This window comes from Fusarium venenatum (assembly GCF_020744135.1).
Source record: "Fusarium venenatum strain MPI-CAGE-CH-0201 chromosome Unknown EDB82scaffold_3, whole genome shotgun sequence".
NCBI classification, from domain to species: Eukaryota; Fungi; Ascomycota; class Sordariomycetes; order Hypocreales; family Nectriaceae; genus Fusarium; species Fusarium venenatum.
Window position 1 is genome coordinate 7351349 of NW_027072131.1, and position 14178 is coordinate 7365526.

The following is a 14178-nucleotide window of genomic DNA, read 5'->3' on the forward strand; positions in this document are numbered from 1 at the left end:
CTCCGAGGTATCTTTATTCTGCTACTCTTCACCGCCCGGATTTTACATCATTTTGGAAGGCAGAATTAAAGACATGGAAGAAACAAAAACATCATTGTTTTGGAGTGTATCGCGGCCATGTTTGAACCATTCTGGGGTCCTCAGACCTCTTATCTAAAGTATGTTTCGTCCATCTATTGGTAGAAGAATGATTGCTAACTCAAGCAGTTTCTGTGAAGAGGTAATTCTCATGATTTATTTCAATTGACAAAAGTTGACGTGTCATTTTGACAATAGGATTATACGATTACTCGATATATCGCAGAGTTCATCAACACCATCAGTAGTCTTACATATGGTTGGTTTGATTTCTCGTTCGTCGGTTGACGATCTGCAACTGACGATCCTTTTTAGTGGCATATGGACTCTATGGCTTGCTGACTTCACCCAAGTTCCCCACGGGTCCCCGGCTAATCTCATACTGCGGACTCATGGGTGTTGGAATTTGTTCTGCTGGCTATCACATGACGTTGAAGTATCACACTCAAATGTGTAGGCAAATCCCATCCGGCTGTTCTGCATAATACTGATTATCCATAGCTGATGAACTTTCGATGCACTTGCTCACCACACCTCTTATCTACCGTCTCCTCACGTTCAAAGCTTCGCCTGAAAAGACTCGACTCATTGGAATCATTCTTTCGACACTATTCACTATTGTTATGGTGACGCACATGGTGATGGATGAGTTTCTGTTGCACGCTACTACCTTTGGTTTAGGTGTCTATATCATTGCGACGCGGGTATTGAAAGTCATACCCCAGCAGGTGAAAGATCCTGTCACTAAGAAGAATTTTCAAAATATTGCCACACTTGGCCTTGGTGAGTAACATAATCAAACTGCATCAATGGACTGAACTGATACTTGTAGGATCATTTGTCTTTGGCTATGTTGTTTGGTTGATCGATGAATTTGCCTGTCGTTATTTGACCAGTGCACGGCATACTATCGGTCTACCTTTCGCTTTCCTCCTCGAATTACACGGATGGTATGTTGAACAGCTAGTATTATTATGGCAAAAACTAACAGATATTAGGTGGCATGTTCTCACTGCCATTGGAGGGTACACTGCCGTTGCAGTCATCGACGTGGTCACGACGGGAGAAGTAACGGACGATCCGACGGATACTTTTGCTTGGCCGGTTCCTCTTGCGGTAAAGCTCATGTCTGGCAATTCTGACTCAGTGAAGAAAGAGTAGAATCGACAAAAAGGAGTGGCAGATATATGGAGCTCACAGATCAGACCCGACATCAGTCACATGACAGAGTCTGGAATATCAGAACGATTGACAAGTACCCAATGATTTGTACTCGACAGTCTCGGCATGCTTGAAGAGCTCGAAAGGAACGGATCTGGGGATGAAAACCGGAAGAAAGAAAGATCGGGAAAGTGATAGCTTCCTCGACGCCCAACCAGACCGGTCTTGTCGAGGTAGCTTCCAAGAGATAAGACAATTGCCGAACAGCGAGAAATATCAGCACAAGTCAGCTTCAAAAGAGTCGAATTGTCTCGAGTTGGACAGACACGGAACATGTGAATCTTGGATTGCTCTCTTTGGACCACGTTTCACGGGACATCGGAAGGACCAACCGATGTACTGAAACATGGAATTCGAGTGAATCAGACCAGATAGATGGAAATCTCTCTTAGCTTATGCGTCATATGATCCACAGAGCATGGAATCATCCTTTTATCCAAATGCCGACATCGCCCGACCTTTACTAAGTGCCGCTGATCCGCCTAGTACGGTCATCTACCTGCTGGTGACCAAAATAGGATCTCATTCTAGACTGTCTCATCTTGTTTTCGTATCTCTTCTCCGCGTCTCCGATGAGGCTCCGCAGAAAAAACCTGCACCAGCCCATCAAATTACGTGCTCACCATCAAACCCCGGCTTAAGCTTAATGACCGACTCCACGGTATTCCCCCCCCTTGTTTTTCCCTTATCTTTGAGCTATTAAGCATAATTTTACAACCCCGTGATCGGCAGTGGAGAAGTGGGTGAGAAAAGCGGGAAATGAAGGAATGGGGAAACAAGCTTAATGTTCCTCCTGAAAAGACATCAGAGGTTCAATCATCTTAGAATTCGGAGTAATAAAAGTTCTTGAAGCGAATTAATGTGATTAACCACTAAAAAGATGCCCGCTGAGCCTCATCTGCACGTTCAACCAACCATCTCCAACTAATTTCTCCCAGAGTAACATTTCTCTCCCCTCCTGACGAACGCCACTATTTGGTACTATCACCTTTTGGGAGGACAAGACCGCCCAGAGATAAGAGAGTCAAAAGTCTAGAAGCGAAAGCTTGGCTTTTAGTTGGTTCAGTGGAACCTTGACGGACGGACATTGCTCGGAATGGTGGAATTGCAAAGCCTTGAAACGGTACAACGCCGAGATGCCAAGATGTCAATTTTGATCGGTCTTTAATAAGATGGAAAATGCCCTGTATCTCCAGAGTCTATCTTCTTTCAGTTCTTCACAGGCCAATTCACAATGCATAAGCCAACAATTGATGTGTCTAGCCCAGCGGCTTTTTCACCAGCCGAAACAGCAGAGCTGATCTGCAGGGCTGGTGTGAAGAAAGGAAGATCAAGGCCTGACAAGGTTTTTTTATCTGGAGTTTCTGGAGGATGCATCCTTTCTTTCGGATGTGCTGTTTCATTGACAGTTTTGACGGCGCCGTGGTACCAGGAGAATGCACCGGGTTTAATCAAGATCATTGGAGCTATGGTATTCCCGTTGGGTTTGGTGACGGTGATATTGACGGGTGCTGACCTCTTTACTTCTACCAACTTGGTATGTTATCTAGCTCATAAAGACTCATTGTGGTTTGGCTAATGTTGGATTTAGTTCACATTTGTTGCTGTCCTCAATGGAAGATTATCAGTGTGGAGGATGTTACTACATTGGTTCTTATGCTTCTTTGGAAACCTCGGAGGTTGTCTCTTTGTCATGGCAATCATTGTTGGGTGTAAGTTCAACCTCAAAGACATAGTGATCGTAACACTAACTCTTCATAGACGGAGGCATCTTGGACGGTGAACCATACAGAGAAGAAATCATCGCCTACGCAACAAAGAAACAAATCACCCCAGAGGCCCATCAGATCTTCATCCGAGCCATCGGATGTAACTGGCTCGTTTGTCTAGCCTGTTTCCTCGGCGTCCAAGCCAAAGACCTGACCTCAAAAGTCATTGGCATGTGGATTCCAGTCTTTGCCTTTGTCGCTCTTGGTTTCGATCACGTTGTTGCAAACATGTTCTTCATACCCTTGGGTATTTGGATGGGCACCCCTGGTCTAACCATCGGCCTGTATATCTGGAAGGGTTAGTTCACTCCACCACTCATTTTCACCAAGGATATTCACTAACCAACACAGGTATGATTCCCGCCCTTTTTGGTAACATCCTTGGAGGCAGTTTGTGCTGCGGTGTGTATTTTTGGTGGATGTACTTGGCGGATGTAGATGATGAACATGAGCCTCAAGACAAGGGTATCCTTTCTCACTCTGGGCATGACAGTCCTTCGGATGAAGAAAGCCAGATGGAGTCACGATAGAACATGGGTGCTTAGCCGGATTGTTAATGGAAGCATAGATCATAGAGCATAGACACGGATATAGACAAAATAGACCAAAAAGATACATCGTCAATGAAGCATTCAAGAAATTTAACAAAAGCAAAGATCAAGCCTGGTGAACTAAAGCTTAGCTGCTCAGAGCATAGAAGACCAAAATTGGTGTATTAGTTTAGGCTACATTAGGATAGGCTCTTAGGCTTTGTATTGAGAGACGAGCCTCTCTCCCTTATGATGAGCGAACAAAATTACGCCCCCAAGTCTCTTATGTACTTCTTCGGCACCAGTCCCTTCAATAAATCTGCCTCGACCTCTTCTTTCAACAATGCATCAATCTCCTCGTAGATCCTGATCTGGTCTTGGACTAGAGGGGAGTTCGCCAATGTGATAATGCTCAGTAATGCATATGTGTACCCGTCCTGAACGTGTTTGACCGCGACGAGGTCCTTGACAGCCCGCTCAATCGAATGGCCGAATTGGGAAAACGCAGACAACTGCGATGCCCAGTTCGTCTCATGTCTCACCAACGCAAGCCGTGGCTCAAGGCCGACAGCTTTGTATACGAGCCTCAAGACCTGTTTTAGATCGCCTTTTTTGTTATCGCCGTCACCCGAAATTGTGCGTGGTAATTGCTTCAGGCTGAGAATGAATGGGTGCACCTGGTAGAGTAACCGCCTGGCCTCTTGTATCGTCGGCTTGCTTTCGAGAATGTGGAGGTTCAAGGCATCCCAATCTCTCGACAAAGCTGTGGCTCTTGACATCAGCGTTTGAATTCGTGCCGTAGCAGCCGCACTAAGTGTAGATGTAGGCTCTAAAAGCCTGGGCCGCTTCACTGTACGTTCGGGCTCATCGTGGACGGTCTCATCGTTGGCCGTGATGGACTCCAAGAGCCCTTGTTCCTTGAGCTGCTGTAGTTGATTCTCCATGCCGTCCCACGCAGGACATCTGGTATTTGAGCACTGCCAAAGCTTGTTGACAGGAATCCTGAGGTGTGCAGCAACTCGGTAAAGCTCCTTCGCCCGCGCAGAGCGCTCCTTACGAGCATCTTCTGTATTTTGTTCGCAACAATCGTGGTCCTGGGTGCAGTGAGCCACTTCACCGAAACGTCGCTTGATACACTCCGCAATAATCGTATCGTCGGTATAGTAACTGGACGGAATGTCAGGAAACGAGACATCGAGCTTCCTGGCCTGGCCAGTCAAGGCTGCGATGTAGGTATCCGACTTTGGCCTCCAATAGTCCTTTGCGAGAAACCCTTTCATGGAACGGACTAGAAGGTCCAGGTGTTTCGAAAAGAGCCAACTTGGACCAGCAATGTGACGCAATTCTCCAAAGGGACCATCACAATATCGATAACTTGGAAGTCCTAAAGTCCGGATGTCGCTCAAGCAACAAATTCTGAAGAGATCGATCGACGGGGGCTCCGCGTCTGCGCAGTCTTGTGGATATACCATGCCAGTACCTGGCATGGAAGCGGGCAGCAAGTTGAATCTGTATCGTTCCGACACCTGCGGATGTCGAGATCTAATCTGCCAGCACCACAGTCGAATCATTTTGATATCGATCGAAGCAGAGTTGATTTTCGCCATACCATTTCTATCTTTTGAGTAGTGGCAAGCTGCGAACCGCGCTGGGTGGATGAACTGTGTTAGATGTTTTGTCTCAACAAACCTCAACATGTGAGGAAAGTACAAGATGAACTGGCCGATAGTGGGAATTTTGATATCCAACATTGATTTATGTTTAGGCGCAAATCCTTCGCTGAGCCAGCCCTCCTGTTCCAGATCGGTATAGATGATCGTTGCAGCCAGTGCAGTGGTCATCGGAACGTTGTCGTGGGGATGCTTGGATAAGAAGCCATCAATTTTATTGATCATTTCCTGAGGAAACTCCAATGCGGCTATTGGCGGCCACCGCATTTTGAAATGGAGGGTGTCGTAGGTTGGACCTTGATGGACAGATCGGCATATCGCAGGCTTCCGCTCTGCTAACACGGCTGAAGGAAGTGTTTTTGCGACACCAGCAGGGTTAGAGCCAGCCTCCAAAAGATTGCTTTCCCGCTTCATAATCTGTAGAAAACGTCGCTTCGCTTCACCTTGTAGTTTGTTTCCAAGCGCAGACTTGAGATATGAAATGTTTCCCGGAATCAGCATGTTTTCCAGCCAAATGACGTCTTTACCGCCGGTAACGTCACCCGACTGAACATCCAACTCGAAAGAATCCAGACCATCTGTGTCGGTTACTTCTGCATTCCAATGAAACCCTTTCCATAAGACGACAGGCACACAATCGACAGCAGAGACGCCGACATAAAGACCTTGGATATGACTTTCGGTCGTTAGTTGCTGCATCGAGGTCATGCCCAACTTGTTTCTGAAAGCCTTTGCGTTATCGGCGCCCTTTCCCCTCTCCGCCTTGCATGCCCTTGCGGCAAGCTTAAATGCAATATGAGGAGATGTCGGGATCCTGGTGCTGTTTGTGTGTTTAATGTTGGAAAGTCTGGGATTCCAAATGACATTGTTTCTTGATGTTGTACTGTCTGTGATGAGGGTTCTATTTGTAGACTGGATTGAAAATTCGTAGCTCTCGGTCTTCTTCTTAGATGGTTTCTGGAGCCATCTTTCATCATCCACAAGGTCCTTCGGCATTCCGCCACTGGCCTCAAACACGTCGGCTTCTTGTGTTTCTTTGTAACTGCCATCTCGATTCCTCAGTCGCACTGTAGCCTTTGCCTGATCGATGGCGATCGGGGAAGCAGACATGGTTGGAGGGCAAATTTCTCAGTGTCGGCGAGGAGGAGTTTGCTATAGAATTTAGCTACTGTAGATTAAAGGTGAAGGGTCAGTTGTAAAGGAAGAGGAAGATGAGTTGCCACCAGCTAGGGAAACGCGCGTGCAGTCTGTTCCACGTGATTTTTGATTGTGAATCACAGCACGTTGCGATTTCGTGCACTAGGCGTTGACAGGTGTTGACAGCTGCTCAACAGAACCCGATGTTGGCTGCCTACGTACCGAGGCAGCAGAAGTTCAAAACCAAGCTTTGGGAAAACTGGATAATCAATAGAGTAGGAAAGAATCTAATATGGTATTAATGATTAAGTTACTTCGTCCTTTAGATACCCGATCAAAATTAATTTCCACCTAGCCATGAGCCATCAGGTCATGAAACATTCTAATGATTTTAGACTAATTAGATTTTATCAAATTTATCAATCCACTTATGGATAACAGCTTGTATCTCATCACTATTCTTCTCCATGAAAAGCATATGTCCATTTCCATGAATACCAATAGTCCCAAGTTCGATATGTTCAAGTTCCTTGCACCCAGCTTGGCGATAATATGCAGCTGTGCAGTACTCATATGGCTGATGATAAGATGCAGCTCCATTCACAATAAGAATAGGAATATCTTCAAGGTTAACCAGCTTTCGCGGTTTTGGATCGTCGGCTTGGAGAGTGCACTCTGTAGAAAGATTGTCCCGGGGAGGATGAACCTTTTTGATAAGTTCGGTTTTTGGATCCGTAACCGGAGGATCATATGTGATTGGGACATCCCATAGCCCCCACGGACGAGGGTTGTCTCCTCCAAAGTGGAATATTTCATCTTTGAACGGAGGTCCTGCAGCTTCTAAAAGAACAATAGCTTTGGTAAGATTGGGCCGTTTGTCGGCGATAAGGGTTGGCATGAAACTACCCTCACTATGTCCAAGGATGATCGCTGGTTTTCCAATCTTGTCTAACAGACTTGCTCCCGCTGCTTGCATGGCTGTTTGTTGAGTCACAGAATTATCGACAAACTGCACATTGGACGCATAAAAGGCGTCAAATATTGGATCTCCTTTCACACCGGAACCTGGCCACTGAATATGGTTGACAGCCTGAGGCCATAACATGTGATCTTGGGAGTTGGTAAAGGCTGCCTCGATCGCTTCTGCAGAGAGAATGATTGGTTTCTCGCCACCAGGGGTAGGTAGCCAAGCAGATCGACCACGAAAGGTTTGGTCAACTATGTAGAGCTCATAGCCTTGACTGAGGAATAGAGATGCCCAACCACGACCACCATCCGGCTTATTCAGAAAATTCTAGGTCTGCATATCAGCATGGGGTCAATTACAAAACGGCTTCCGAGGTATCAACTTACAGTCCCTGTCTGTGCCACGCCATGAATCATGACAATTGGGATATCCTGGGACGGACCCTTTGCCGGGGTCAACTTCTCGACATACATTTGGCCCCGAAAAATATGTCCGCCTGCGCCATCATCGACATACTGGCCCCCAGCGTAAAAGAAGGATCGGATAGCGGGAACTTCGGAATTGGCCTCGTGTGCTACGAAAGCACGAGTCACGACATCAGAGTATTTTCCGATTGTCGCTGCAAAGGCCGCGGCAAGAATACCAAGATTCATGGTGATAGATAAGCGGGATGAGCGGGTAGATGTTGGAGGTGAAATGATTGCTGACCAGTTGCCAAAGGGAACGATTGACGTCGGTCTCCGCACAGGCGTTGTCTCACCCGCGTGGTCCTTGGAAAGATCGACGAGGCTGACAGGCTGAGCCCCGGACAAAACTAGAGTCCGGTGAGAGACGTTCTGACGACAATATTCGACTGTGGTTGCACGAAATGCATAGAATATCTTTCAATGATGGCTTTACGGTTTACCACAATTGCATCATCGCTGTGTTATCTGTTTGCATCATACTCTGCATTGTGTACCCTCAGGTACCAACTTTTATGCCGTACAATGAAATGCAAGATCTGGAAAAGGAAATCATTTTTCACAATCAATTTTGATCAAGCTCTTGATGTAATTCAAAAAAATTAACTACCTGAGCTTCCGTTCTTACTATACTCAACTTAGAACAAGGCAGTAAGTAAGACCAGTGCAACATAATCTTGGTCTTAATTTAGAGTGTCAGATCTTATGATATATATGAATACTACGTTTCCGTTATGTTGCGTTTCCTCCGATTGGACAAGTCCTTACCACTGAGATCTTAGGAAATCTACCTCAATTTAAATCCCAGTATCGTCGATGATTCGGACTCCGATATCCTAACTAGATGGAAACCTTTCACCTAGAGTAGCTTCGTGCATGAGCCGTTGATTCCCTTTGTTGCTGGTCAGTCTACTCTTATCTATTGATTCATTCATACCAGATGGCCATTGTCTCGGCCGATAGGAAATAGGCCGTAGGCCTTTGGGTGCACCAGATTGATGAAAGATGGTTGGAAGAAATGTGAAACAATAATATTATTGGTTATATGATTCAAAGAAAGCCCCTTCAAAAGATCCAATTGATACGAATGGCCGGTGCCTGAAGGTACAGTGTTCATATACTCATCACTATAGGCAGGAGCCATCAGCCCGCCCGACTCATCGTCCTACCTCGACGGCAGGACGGCTTGAACTAGATGATGGATGGCGCCTTTCACCTGAAGAGCCGCTTCTACTTGCCCCTCAGCGGCAAGACGGTCTTAGTTATTATACGACCATGAACTCCGTAATTCTAGCATCGTAGTATCTCAAAATACCAACTTTGATAAAACACAATTCAGAAAAATGTCTGACGGCTATCGAATGTTTAGCGAATTGCACACACCCTCCACCACCCGATCCGCGAAACCTGTCCGTCTGAGGCTTGCTTGCGACGCTTGTACGACGGCAAAAGTGCGGTGCAGCAGAACTCACCCTTGCGAGCGCTGTGAAGATAATGGCCAAGCGAGAGAGTGTTCTTACAGTGCATCGCGAAGACATGGCAAGCGGGCAAGACATCGTAAGATTACTGAAACGCAAACGCAAAGATATTCGTCATCGAGCAACACAGCCGCGTCTCCTTCTACTCTCACCACGTTCGGCAACGGGTTTGAGGGTATCTCCATCTCCGATCTAGCTTGGGATTACAGAGCCTCGGGATACTCAGCATGGGGCGATTGCACGGCTTTGGATAATTGGAAACCACCCATTGACGTCCCTATCGACTTTGATGGGTTGAATGCTATATCTTGGGTAGATCCATGGACTTCTTTGGGCTTTGGGTTGGATGTCAGTCCATCAGGGTCGAGTGGCATATTATCTCCAGACTCATTGCTGTCGATCGAACCAGCAGATCCAACTACAGCCACCAAGATGCAGGCTTTCAAACAGCCACATGAATGTGAAGAAGCGGCTTTACGTCTACTGCAATCACTTCACTGCAACGATCAAACGACAGAGTTTTGTAAACAAGCACACGGAAATGAATCACCACACCCAGTCCCAAGCATTGATACAGTCTTATCCGTCAACAAAGCTGCCCTGGCAAACATCATTCCTCTTCTAAAGTGCGCTTGTGCGCGAAAACCTCATATCACGATGCTGCACGGTGCAATACTATCAAAGGTCATCTTCTGGTACAAAGTCGCAGTCACGGCTCGTTATCATACAGAAGGCGTCGCTATCAGACCGATCAAGATTCAACTAGGGATGTTGGACCTTGATGAAGAAGATCAAGCAACACTGCAGAAGACTGTGTTGCTGAGAGAATTACGCAAAGCAGAAACAGTCATGGAGACTTTTGAATCCTCTTATAACACGAAGGGCGAAATGGCAAGTTGGAATGTCTCTGCGGCGAGGAGTATGACGGAACAGTTGCAGGATATTATTCGGAAGATTAAAAATGGACACGAAGACTTTACGTAGGGGTTGTCGTTCCTTACATTCTGGGCAGGCAAGAACTACACGAAATTGATTTGATCTGCGTCACATCTTCGGGGCACAATACCCCTGACTTCAATTTCAATATTTTCGGAGTACTGAGAAACAAGTTACTTCAGGATCAGATTTGTTTGATCGATAAGATCTCGTCGAGCGAACAAAGCATCGGACGTCATGTGACATAGTGGACACTCTGCCATGGTATCTATCTGAGAGAGTAGGCTCTACATCTTGATAATCGACCCGGTTCTTTGCGGTGCAGCCATTAGTTGTCTCAGTGATGGAACTCGGAAGCCGAAAGAATGCCTATAGGAATGCGGGAAACCTTGCAACTCATGGAAGGCCGACATCGTTATCGCGGAAACCCATGTGAGCATTGTGAGATGAAGCAGATACCCGTCAATATTCCTTGATTTGACCCGAGTTGCATGAAGGGGAAAGTAATGTCTGCATGGGCGCAGAAAAGAAAAAAAAAACGGGCCATGTTTCACATACCTCAGCTTTGTTGACGTGTCTGTCGATATTTATAGGATATGCCGTCCAGGCAGGGCGCGATTGTACAATTACTTCATCTTTGGAGATGCAAATTAGAATAAGTCACGACGGACATACCAGGACTTAAAAGAATGGAACCTGGTGGATTCATGTCTTGCTCGGTCTCCCTTTTTCTCACAGTCGCGAGGTCAAGATGACAGTTGCGGGGCATCGGACAGGTACGACAAAGTCCAGTTACACAAACACAACCAACAAGCTTCTACGGTCAAGTATCGTTCCGGACTCCGAGACATTGACTTGATCTGATAGGTAGATGTCTACCAGTCGCATTTTGTGAGGGGATATCTTGGCAAGGCGTGCTAAGGAATTCCAAAACAAGCAAACATGTTTTAGTATAAGCCATGTTTGCTCCATGCATGTTACCCAACGCATAAAAGGCGTACCTCACTTCTTCTCTACTCAACCTCTTTTCTTGTGCTAATAATAACATCTTCCCCTCATTTCCCTTCAGAAGCATTTGAAACCTCATCATCAAAATGGCATCAACACTCGGGAAATACGCCTCCAAGCTCGCAGGTTCTCGCGTCCTCGTCATCGGCGGTTCTTCAGGTATCGGCTTCGGTGTCGCTGAAGCAGCCATCCAAAACGGCGCTTCATCCGTCTTCATCGCCTCCTCATCCAAAGAGAAGATCGCCACCGCTATCGAGCGTCTCAGGGAAAAGAACCAGTCCACCGAATTTAACCTTCACGGCGTTACTTGCAACCTCGGCTCCCCTGAAACACTCAACAAGGAAGTCGAAAACCTCTTTACCCAAGTATCCAAGCATGGAAAGCTGGACCATGTCGTCTTTACAGCTGGAGATAAGCTCGCTGTCGGAAAACTCGAGGAGTTTTCACTCAAGGACATCCAGCAGGCTGGTACTGTACGGTTCTTTGCGCCCCTTGTTGTTGCACAGCAGCTTCGAAAGCATCTGAACGAATCCGAAACTTCTTCTTTCACAGTCGCCACTGGCGGTGCTGTCGAGCATGCGTCCAAGGACTGGACTGTCATGTATTCTTACCTCTCCGGTCTACGAGGTATGGTTCGCGGCCTGGCCGTTGATCTTGCTCCTATCCGCGTCAACGCTGTTGCACAGGGCCCGATCGAGACGGAGCTTTGGGATAATGTCAAGCAGGCTGGATACTGGGATGCTGTGACTGGTCGTCTCAAGGCTAGAATGACTACAGGAGCTATCGGACAGGTAGAGGATGTGGCTGAGACCTATGTCTACTTGATGAAGAACAAGAATGCTTCTGGAAGTATTGTTGAGACTACTGGAGGAACGCTCATGTCTTAGATTGGAGACTAGTATCCAACTTTCGGTTTAATTAGAACTATGAAGTGCAGAATGAAAACAAAACCCATGGCTGTTTATGACATCATAATTTCTGATTATTTACCTATTTCCCCCTCAACATTCTCTGTGCCGAATAAAGCGATGTCTCTGCATCAGAGCAGCAGAAAGCTTGGCCGCTGGAGGCATAAGAGGCGGAATTACTAAGTCAGTTTATGCAATTTTAGGTACTACTATCAGTCAATTTGTTCTTGTACCCTAAAGCTTAGAGACCGACTTTTCTTTCTGTTACCTACATCACCTTGGAGCTCGCGACATTCGTGTCAAGCTTTGTGCGACTGTTCAAACAACAAGTGCATTTTCACAACGAGAGTCTTGCAAGTGCCGTGTAACTCAATCTGTTGCGTCAATTGGTTATTGTCAAATTTCTGTTTTCGCGCTTCGGACTTTCAAGCGAATCTCTGTGACACAAATTCATTTCGGCCTTTCGCTGTCAACTTCGCGTTTCGGACTTAGCACATCCCAACTCCGCTTTGTGGAAGGACAATGCAAGGATGAAAGATTGGTCATATTTGGTTGCACAAATGTGATTGAGGATGTCAAATGGTGTATTCATTTGCTAACCTAGTCGTCATTATCTGACTAGTGATTGCATTCAATTTGGTCAACATGATGCTGTCTCATCTACCTAATAGAGCAGCTCTACATCGCTTTCAAACACTTTCATACCAAATCAGACGCATCATGACAATGAAAGAAGCAATTGTTTCCAGCGGTCCAAAAGTGAAGATCATCGACAGCCCGATTCCAAAAGCAGGGCCTGGACAGGTTGTTACCAAGGTTGCTTTCGCTGCAAGCAACCCCAAAGATTGGTGAGCAATGCGGATACTTATTTTGATATTTCAAGGACGCTAATCTTCTCTAGGAAGCGACCTTTGTATTGGGGTGCTAAAGGTACCGGGAACCAAGGCGATGAACATGCCGGCGTTGTTCATGAAGTTGGTGAAGGAGTGTATGAGTTCAAACCAGGTGATCGCGTTGCGGCGATGCATGAGATGAAGACGTCTGGTGGGAGTTATGCTGAGTATGGTGTGAGTCCTGCTTATACTACATTCAAGCTACCAGACAACACTTCCTTCCAAGGTGAGTAATTGCTACTCAGGTTATGATCATGACTAACAGGGATGGAAGAGGGCGCTACAATACCACTCACAGCACTAACTGCTGCTTGTGCACTGTACGCACGTCTCAAGCTCCCAGAACCATGGCTTCCAGTCCCAGACTCTGAGAGAATTCCTTTGGTTATCTGGGGGGCTTCTTCAGCAGTTGGGTCATATGCAATCCAACTTGCTAGACGGTCCAATATTCATCCTCTCATCTGCATAGCTGGTCGCGCCCAAGAGCATGTAGATAGTCTGATTGATAGAAGCAAAGGCGACACAGTCATCGACTACAGACAAGGCCGCAACACAGTCATCCAAGAGATTAATGCCTGTCTCGGGGACAAGAAGCTACAATACGCATTCGATGCGATATCAGAGGGAGGTTCCTACCAAGCTATCTGCGAAGTTCTTGATGGGGCTACTGGCAAGATCACTCTCATAATTCCAGCCCAAAGCTATTCAGATATTCCAAAGACCATTACCAAATCTGTTACTACTGTCGCGAGTGTTCATGAAGATCTGAAAGACTTTGGGTACATTTACACGAAATATTTCAGCAAGGGGCTTGAGGATGGCTGGCTGAAAGCGCATCCACAGGAAGTGATCCCAGGTGGCTTGGAGGGTATCGAGGAGGGTTTGGTGAAGTTGGAGAATGGGACGGCGAGTGCTGTTAAGTATGTGTATAAGATTGAGGGTACACCTGGTGTCGAGTCTTGATTGGTATGGCCTGTACGATAATGTTGGTATTATTTTGATTCATGGTTCTTGTTCTTTGTTGTCAAGACGATGATAGTGTTAGTCTTCAGCTACCCGTAACTTTTTCGTACCCTCAAGGTATCAGAAAACTTGGGTACTAGAAGCAGAAGAGATAAA

General features: G+C 46.4%; 8 protein-coding genes across 8 annotated transcripts; 5 read left to right on the top strand and 3 right to left on the bottom strand.

The window, feature by feature from the left end:
* Positions 1-82: 82 nt before the first annotated feature.
* Positions 83-1478, top strand: EDB82DRAFT_279132 (ceramidase). The gene is made up of 7 exons (XM_025728981.2): positions 83-158; positions 208-220; positions 277-337; positions 394-531; positions 580-861; positions 911-1028; positions 1077-1478. The coding sequence occupies exons 1-7, from the start codon at positions 118-120 to the stop codon at positions 1237-1239; spliced, it is 816 nt and encodes a 271-aa protein (XP_025583294.1). The 5' UTR covers positions 83-117; the 3' UTR covers positions 1240-1478.
* A 1055-nt stretch (positions 1479-2533) lies between these two features.
* On the top strand, positions 2534-3598 carry EDB82DRAFT_560074 (Formate/nitrite transporter; the record flags this gene model as incomplete). Its single annotated transcript, XM_025728982.2, has 4 exons — positions 2534-2836; positions 2891-3011; positions 3061-3366; positions 3420-3598. The coding sequence occupies 4 exons, from the start codon at positions 2534-2536 to the stop codon at positions 3596-3598; spliced, it is 909 nt and encodes a 302-aa protein (XP_025583295.1).
* Positions 3599-3753: 155 nt separating this feature from the next.
* Positions 3754-6455, bottom strand: EDB82DRAFT_510201 (uncharacterized protein). Its single transcript, XM_025728983.2, has one exon. It carries the CDS (start codon positions 6376-6378, stop codon positions 3865-3867), a length of 2514 nt encoding a protein of 837 aa, XP_025583296.2. The 5' UTR covers positions 6379-6455; the 3' UTR covers positions 3754-3864.
* Positions 6456-6681: 226 nt separating this feature from the next.
* On the bottom strand, positions 6682-8142 carry EDB82DRAFT_279165 (Alpha/Beta hydrolase protein). The gene is made up of 2 exons (XM_025728985.2): positions 7759-8142; positions 6682-7699 (listed from the first exon to the last, which is right to left on the bottom strand). Exons 1-2 carry the CDS (start codon positions 8023-8025, stop codon positions 6806-6808), a joined length of 1161 nt encoding a protein of 386 aa, XP_025583298.1. The 5' UTR covers positions 8026-8142; the 3' UTR covers positions 6682-6805.
* A 1037-nt stretch (positions 8143-9179) lies between these two features.
* Positions 9180-10298, top strand: EDB82DRAFT_478819 (uncharacterized protein; the record flags this gene model as incomplete). The annotated part of the gene is made up of 1 exon (XM_025728986.1): positions 9180-10298. One exon carries the CDS (start codon positions 9180-9182, stop codon positions 10296-10298), a length of 1119 nt encoding a protein of 372 aa, XP_025583299.1.
* A 62-nt stretch (positions 10299-10360) lies between these two features.
* EDB82DRAFT_510205 (uncharacterized protein) lies at positions 10361-11014 on the bottom strand (the record flags this gene model as incomplete). Its single annotated transcript, XM_065608835.1, has 1 exon — positions 10361-11014. A coding segment is annotated over one exon (222 nt), but the record flags the coding sequence as incomplete, so codon positions are not given.
* Positions 11015-11344: 330 nt separating this feature from the next.
* On the top strand, positions 11345-12145 carry EDB82DRAFT_478820 (uncharacterized protein; the record flags this gene model as incomplete). The annotated part of the gene is made up of 1 exon (XM_025728987.1): positions 11345-12145. The coding sequence occupies one exon, from the start codon at positions 11345-11347 to the stop codon at positions 12143-12145; it is 801 nt and encodes a 266-aa protein (XP_025583300.1).
* Positions 12146-12886: 741 nt separating this feature from the next.
* On the top strand, positions 12887-14022 carry EDB82DRAFT_478821 (chaperonin 10-like protein; the record flags this gene model as incomplete). Its single annotated transcript, XM_065608115.1, has 3 exons — positions 12887-13014; positions 13068-13285; positions 13325-14022. The coding sequence occupies 3 exons, from the start codon at positions 12887-12889 to the stop codon at positions 14020-14022; spliced, it is 1044 nt and encodes a 347-aa protein (XP_065464263.1).
* Positions 14023-14178: the final 156 nt, after the last annotated feature.

Excerpts from the sequence above, each read along its gene's own strand:
- EDB82DRAFT_279165 (XM_025728985.2), bottom strand. The coding sequence starts at position 8,025 with ATGAATCTTGGTATTCTTGCCGCGGCCTTTGCAGCGACAATCGGAAAA. Across the intron at positions 7,700-7,758 it reads GCGTGGCACAGACAGGGACT|AATTTTCTGAATAAGCCGGA; the intron begins GTAAGTTGATAC and ends ATGCAGACCTAG.
- EDB82DRAFT_279132 (XM_025728981.2), top strand. The coding sequence starts at position 118 with ATGTTTGAACCATTCTGGGGTCCTCAGACCTCTTATCTAAA. Across the intron at positions 532-579 it reads GAAGTATCACACTCAAATGT|CTGATGAACTTTCGATGCAC; the intron begins GTAGGCAAATCC and ends GATTATCCATAG. Across the intron at positions 862-910 it reads TATTGCCACACTTGGCCTTG|GATCATTTGTCTTTGGCTAT; the intron begins GTGAGTAACATA and ends TGATACTTGTAG.
- EDB82DRAFT_510201 (XM_025728983.2), bottom strand. The coding sequence starts at position 6,378 with ATGTCTGCTTCCCCGATCGCCATCGATCAGGCAAAGGCTACAGTGCGA.